We start from the raw sequence: 7,741 nt of genomic DNA on the forward strand, positions 1-7,741 counted from the left end.
TATATAATTCTCTAACTATATCCAGTATCCAGGAGTATATAATCCTCTAACTATATCCAGTATCCAGGAGTATATAATCCTCTAACTATATCCAGAATTCAGGGGTATATCATCCTCTAACTATATCCAGTATCCAGGAGTGTATAATCCTCTAACTATATCCAGTATCCAGGAGTATATAATCCTCTAACTTTATACAGTATCCAGGAGTTTATAATCCTCTTACTGTATCCAGTATCCAGGATTATATAATTCTCCAACTATATCCAGTATCCAGGAGTATATAATCCTTTAACTATATCCAGTATTCAGGAGTATATAATCCTTTAACTATATCCAGTATCCAGGAGTATATAATCCTCAAACTATATCCAGTATCCAGGATTATATAATTCTCTAACTATATCCAGTATCCAGGAGTATATAATCCTCTAACTATATCCAGTATTCATGAGTATATAATCCTCAAACTATATCTAGTATCCAGGATTATATAATCCTCTAACTATATCCAGTATCCAGGAGTATATAATCCTCTAACTATATCCAGTATCCAGGATTATATACTTCTCTAACTATATCCAGTATCCAGGAGTATATAATCCTCTAACTATATCTAGAATTCAGGAGTATATAATCCTCTAACTATATCCAGTATCCAGGAGTGTATAATCCTCTAACTATATCCAGTATCCAGGAGTATATAATCCTCTAACTATATCCAGAATTCAGGTGTATATCATCCCCTAACTATATCCAGTATCCAGGATTATATAATCCTCTAACTATATCTAGAATTCAGGAGTATATAATCCTCTAACTATATCCAGTATCCAGGAGTGTATAATCCTCTAACTATATACAGTATCCGGGATTATATAATCCTCTAACTATATCTAGAATTCAGGAGTATATCATTCTCTAACTATATCCAGTATCCAGGAGTGTATAATCCTCTAACTATATATCCAGCATTCAGGATTATATAATCCTTTTACTTTATCCAAATCCAGGAGTATATAATCCTCTAACTATATCCAGTATCCAGAAGTTCATAATCCTCTAACTATATCCAGAATCCAGGAGTATATAATTCTCTAACTATATCCAGTATCCAGGAGTATATAATTCTCTAACTATATCCTGTATCCAGGAGTTAATAATCCTCTAACTATTTCCAGTATCCAGAAGTATATAATCCTCTAACTATATGCAGTATCCATTGTTATATAATCCTTTAACTATTTCCAGTATCTAGGAGTTTATAATCCTCTAACTGTATCCAGTATCCAGGAGTATATAATCCTCTAACTGTATCCAGTATCCATTGTTATATAATCCTTTAACTATTTCCAGTATCTAGGAGTTTATAATCCTCTAACTGTATCCAGTATCCAGGAGTTTATATTCCTCTAACCATATCCAGTATCCAGGAGTTTATAATCCTCTAACAGTACCCAGTATCCAGGAGTTTATAATCCTCTAACTGTATCCAGTATCCAGGAGTTTATAATCCTCTAACTATAGCCAGTATCCAGGAGTTTATAATCCTCTAACTGTATCCTGTAACCAGGAGTATATAATCCTCTAACTGTATCCAGTATCCAGGAGTTTATAATCCTCTAACTGTATCCAGTATCCAGGAGTTTATAATCCTCTAACTGTATCCAGTATTCAGGAGTTTATAATCCTCTAACTGTATCCAGTATCCAGGAGTTTATAATCCTCTAACAGTACCCAGTATCCAGGAGTTTATAATCCTCTAACTGTATCCAGTATCCAGGAGTTTATAATCCTCTAACTGTATCCAGTATCCAGGAGTTTATAATTCTCTAACTGTATCCAGTATCCAGGAATAAAATGAAGGAATTCTAGTGTATACTCCGGGTAAAGATGAATCACAGCTGTTTGTTCCGAATGAAACTACTCCGATCAAGTAGGATCTATCATCGTTGTCCTGGAAAATATAAATTGATTGATGATAAATTTAAATTATCTCATTTGTATACATTTTTTCCACCATTATATTTTGCTCAATCATAATAAAGGGAAAAAAAGACTATTTTACCAAGGAATCGTCATATAAATAGTTTCAGGTCTTTTGAGTCTCATTCTTTGTGGGCAACCCAATAATGAACTTAATTTATACCCCAACCGCCCCCCTCCTCTACCTAAAGAAATCATAGGCTTAATGTCTCTTATTTATTGACTACAATATGAAACATATATTACCAGCATGAATAAAGGGCCCCCGCTGTCTCCACTGCATGAATCTGAGTTGAGTGCCCCTGAAGCACATAGTTGATTTGGCAGAATACTGAAGAGATCTAAAGATCCAAGACGACCTTCAGCCAAAGCTCTGAAATTATGATGTTATGTAATTTTTTATAGAATTGATAGTTCACACGATGAGAACCAGAAAACTGTGAAATAGGAAGACGACATGAAAACAATACTCTAGTGTGTTTGATGTTGTTTATCAGAAGTTAAATCAAGTAAAAACGGCAAAACTGCTTTGTCATTGTTTCAGGACTTTGAAATCGTCTTTGATTTCTGGTAGTTTGTATAAATGACAAAAAGTAGACAAATAAAGATTTAACATCCTTTGAGCTTTCCAAAGTGTGGTCTACCTTCTTTGTATTTTCAAAACTTATGGAAATATTAAACATCTGGAAAGATATCTAAATATCTCCGTCAACATTGAAGGTGCAAAAATGGTAAATCACATTTTGGAATTGCAAAGGCGATGTAGTTTTATTTATTAACTGTTAAAACTAGACTAGAATGGTACTAAAATTGTGTTCACTATATAATGCCATGCGGAACAAAAACGACATAACAGTCGTCACTGAATTCCTAAGTTTATTGGGACATCCTCTACAACCACTTTTTTATTTCTAAAAACTGTTGAAAAGGTTGACGACTGGTTGAAGCTCAAGTTATAAATTTAAATATTCCAGAGATCAAAACACAGCAAATATACAACTTGTTACAATGTCCAAAGACACATTTCACTTTTTTCAAACATATACAGATAAACCTATTTCCATTAAAACAACATTAAATACAGATAAGATGTGAATATGTCGTCTTCAATTGGATCCAACTTAAGATGCAGATGCAGAGGCGTTTACAAGAGGGGGGCAGATTTTTTGACATATATTAACCCTATTTCAAATGAGGAATTAACGCCCTTGTTGGTGTATTTATGAAATGTCTTACCTTTCATACATGAGTGAGCAATGTGTGTTGTTTAGTGTTTGAAGATGTGTAAACTGAAGAGTATTGGATACCCATGAACTCTCTGTTCTGCCCCACCCTGCTACAACAGCTTGCACGTTAGACATGTCGTCTTCTATCTCAGGATTTGGTTTGGAAACGCAAATAGGACGAACCTGGGAGTTGATCTCAACTTCTTCAGCTAGCTAAATACAAAAAGGAAATTTTTTTCATAGCTAATATCTTTCTAACTGCAGCTGCTGGCAAAATATTCTGACTCAATTTAAAAATGTCATAGTTTAAATCTTGATCAGTCAGTAACGTCGCAAGTTAGGACAATAAATGTGGCCAGCAGGGAAAATAAAGTAAATGTAGTCGGGATGAGATGATATATGAAAATAACATGGACATTACTCATTAGGGATATAAACTATAAAAAGTAAAATGTTACTCCTTCTCGAGCAAATAAAAAATCGTTAACATCCAAAAATTAAAAAGTGACAGAAAAAAATCTATAATTTACAAAAAAACATTTTCACCTGTAGAACTGCAATATCATAGATAGCTACAGGAGATATTATAAATTTAGGGTGAGGGAATTTCTCCAATATGCGGATTTCTTGGCCCTCAGGAATACTAAAATTTATATCAGGTTTTNAATAACATTTTCACCTGTAGAACTGCAATATCATAGATAGCTACAGGAGATATTATAAATTTAGGGTGGGGGAATTTCTCCAATATGCGGATTTCTTGGCCCTCAGGAATACTAAAATTTATATGAGGTTTTTTATAAAGTTTTTTTAATGTCTTTGCTGTATTTAGTATCAAAATTGCTTAACAATAAAATTAGCTAAGTTGTTTGTTATATTTATGTCTAAAAAAACTAAATATACTTTTTATGTTAACCATATGAAAGTTATTTGTGAAATATGAATATAACCTAAAATGGATTCTCAAATAATATTATGTTTTTCGTTATTAGAATGGTCATGTCCATTTTTTAAAATATATATTTATGACAATTTATGAAAGTTATTTGTGAAATATGAATATAACCTTAAATGGATTCTCAAATAATATTATGTTTTTCGTTATTAGAATGGTCATGTCCATTTTTAAAAATATATATTTATCACAATTTATGCTGTATATTCTGTAGTAAGGAATATGCTCATAATAAGAAAGATTTGGGTTTTCAGATCTTTAAACAGTATTGCATTTTTCTGGCTAAAGAGTGGCGTAACGAAAATAATCTTTTTATTGTTTAAAGGATTTGTGAATATATAAGTACCTAATATCTGTTTAAAGGATTTGTGAATATACAAGTACCTAATATCTGTTTAAAGGATTTGTGAATATATAAGTACCTAATATCTGTTTAAAGGATTTGTGAATATATAAGTACCTAATATCTATTTAAAGGATTTGTGAATATATAAGCACCTAATATCTGTTTAAAGGATTGTGAATATATAATTACCTAATATCTGTTTAAAGGATTTATGAATTTATAAGTACCTAATATCTGTTTAAAGGATATGTCAATATATAAGTGCCTAATATCTGTTTAAAGGATTTGTGAATATATAAGTACCTAATATCTGTTTAAAGGATTTGTGAATATATAAGTACCTAATATCTGTTTAAAGGATTTGTGAATATATAAGTACCTAATATCTGTTTAAAGGATTTGTGAATATATTAGTACCTAATATCTATTTATAGGATTTGTGAATAAATAAGTACCTAATATCTGTTTAAAGGGTTTGTGAATATATAAGTACCTAATATCTGTTTGTCCAAACGAGACGCTGGTAAGACGGAATCCTTTCTGACCCTCTAAGCATTCAATATTCAAAATTTTGTTTAAATTGTTTTTATTATTTGATAAATTCAGAAATATATTTTTTGCCAAAATTAAAAGAAAAAACAGCGCTGAATGTTGAAGTCAATTTATTTGGTATAAAGGACTTTTGAATCTACTATACACTATAGTTTCAGTAGAAGTAAATATTTACATTTACTGTTTAGTCCCGATACAAGGATTCATCTCTAATTGGATAATGAGATAGATAGAAAGATAGATGTTACCGCCATACTATTTCTATTGGTTCTAAAGAGACACCAAACACATGACTGAACCCTGATTGGATCGGGCGCTAATGGAATGGCATTAGACTAAACCACTAAAATAATTCAGAGTGGAACTAGAACTTATTTGAAAAACCACATATCTTTATTTGCAACATGAGCTGGAAATGTTTGCATTGAATATCCTACTTTGACCAGGAATTCAGCTGCTGATTTTATATTTCAGGTGAACAAACTTTATAGATAAAGAGGTTTAACTGCTGAAGTCTTGGATCATATATTCAAAACAACAATTCCCAGCTCAGATGATGTAGAGTGAAGAAATCTGATACTTCAAACATTCTTATGTTGAAATATCAGGTTGACAAGACATGGAATTATAAATTTAAAGTTTAAAGAAAGTATAAATATGTCTTTTTAAAATTAGTTTGATGAATATATTATTCCTAGGCAATGAGCTGCTGTTACCACATGCCTGGTTCCAACTAATACTCCTCCACACAGATGAGCTCTAAAATGTTTAAAAACACTTTTGACCTTTTTTCGTATTTCTCTTGGTATTTCTTATCTTGGTTTGAAATTTCAAAANACATTCTTGAACTTTATTCGTATTTCTCATGGTATTTCTTATCTTGGTTTGAAAATTTCAAAAACTAAATTTTTTGACTATTTTATTTATACCCTATTGCGTCCTAAAAAGTACTTTTACGCATTTCTAATTTTGGTTCGAAAGTTAAAGAAATATTTTTTACACTCATTTTTAAATCTACATCAGAATAATTTTTTTGCACAAAGACACAAGTTTTGTGTTGGGAATCTCGGAATAGAGCATTAATCTCCATCTTATACAGATCTACAGATTATTTTATAATTCTTCTTCGATATCCTGAGACTGAATTTAAAGAATTTGAGCCACGGCTTAAGTTTAAGCCTCGGTTTAAATATGGTTGGTTCCACTTAAAATTCATTCAATGTTTCAAGATTTAAGTCGGCGCTCAATTGAAACCGGTTTTTGGCGGATTTTAGATGCGGCTCAAATTCATCAAATTAAAAGTACCCACATTGGATATAGACACTTTCCAGAAAAGTTCCGACCTCAGAGCCTGCGATTTAAAAACTTCGGCTCGAGCAGTAAAAATGAAACTGATTGTGAAAGTACCTGTTTCCTTGAGAATTAGTATATATAAGAGATCCCATCCATGGAAATTGACCCGGCACTGCAGTAGATCCAAATGTTATTCTTCAACCAAGGACAGTAAAGTAAGTTGCCATGTTAAAGAGTTATTAAAATATCAAAATGTGGATTATAGCAGACAAGAACGCAAGGCAAGGAAAGTTAATTGCGGTCGTGTCTACACTGCGTACATAATGAAACCAGTTCTTTTTGGGCGGAATTTGTAAACAAGAATAGATGCATCAGTGTTTGTTTAGTATCCGAGGAGGTTAAAAGCATTAAATTTTGATAATTTTGATAATTCACATAATAGTTTCCTATGACCAGAATATTTCATTGATTATTTATGTGAAAGATGGATCCCATGCCAGGCTTTGACATCCGTCTTGTGTTTACATTTCCGCCCAGAGACAGTACACTGCAGTACAAAAGATGTGTACACTTCTGAAATAACTTTCCTTGCATTACATCCTTGATAGCAGACATGTGAAGCAGAATTTAAAAACTATAAAATGCTGAGAATAAAAATGTCACTGTAATGAACTTAATAATGTAATGAATAATGTATTAATTGTAATTTTAAAAAGTGATCTTTGTCAATCGTGGTTTCTCTGTAAAAGTACATATTGCATTCCTGCTTCAGGAAAGCAAAGTAGGAATTATGAAAATTTAACACTTTTCAAACTAGAATTTACAAATCATTGATCAGAAAATGGGTTTAAGGGCAGTGTTGCGAATCGGGAGAGTTACCCAATATATGGACAGTTACTTGAAATTACGACGACACACCCTTATACTTGTTGGGCAATCTCATTCTTTAAAGTCTTGCCTTAGAGATAAATTTTCCGTTAGTCCACACTCAGGATGGTTTAGAGTTCCTTCAGTCCCTTCAATCCCTTCAATCCCTTCAATCCCTTCAATCCCTTCAGTCCCTTCAGTCCTTTCAGTCCCTTCAGTACTACAAATATTTGAAAATATATATTTTTCAATGCAGGGTGACGCGCGCAGAATCACAGTCATTTAAATGTTAAAAGCTCTTATTCAAAAATCTATAAGAATTTTGTCAATTTCTACCTAAAAATTAAGGCTAAAATCAAGTGTGTTAAAGTTCTTTAATACACAATGCACATGTGAGTTAGTGAGGTAAACAATGCACAATGCACATGTGAGTTAGTGAGGTAAACAATGCACAATGCACATGTGAGTTAGTGAGGTAAACAATGCACAATGCACATGTGAGTTAGTAAAGCCTAA

The 7,741-nt window shown here is 32.1% G+C and overlaps 1 protein-coding gene across 1 annotated transcript in view; it reads right to left on the bottom strand.

Annotated features, from left to right (window-relative positions):
* Positions 1 to 6: 6 nt before the first annotated feature.
* LOC111709982 (melanization protease 1) overlaps positions 7 to 7,741 on the bottom strand; it is an 8,767-nt gene continuing 1,032 nt past the window's right edge. The window contains exons 3-10 of the mRNA XM_023483964.1: positions 7,317 to 7,445; positions 6,473 to 6,553; positions 5,760 to 5,824; positions 5,007 to 5,061; positions 3,892 to 3,988; positions 3,223 to 3,425; positions 2,233 to 2,359; positions 7 to 1,957 (exon numbers count right to left, since the gene is read on the bottom strand). Of these exons, the coding sequence (XP_023339732.1) occupies positions 1,823 to 1,957; positions 2,233 to 2,359; positions 3,223 to 3,425; positions 3,892 to 3,988; positions 5,007 to 5,061; positions 5,760 to 5,824; positions 6,473 to 6,553; positions 7,317 to 7,445 (892 nt within the window). The 3' untranslated portion in view covers positions 7 to 1,822. The remainder of the gene's footprint in view (positions 1,958 to 2,232; positions 2,360 to 3,222; positions 3,426 to 3,891; positions 3,989 to 5,006; positions 5,062 to 5,759; positions 5,825 to 6,472; positions 6,554 to 7,316; positions 7,446 to 7,741) is intronic.

This window comes from Eurytemora carolleeae, unplaced genomic scaffold (genome assembly GCF_000591075.1).
Source record: "Eurytemora carolleeae unplaced genomic scaffold, Eaff_2.0 scaffold922, whole genome shotgun sequence".
NCBI lineage: Eukaryota > Metazoa > Arthropoda > Copepoda > Calanoida > Temoridae > Eurytemora > Eurytemora carolleeae.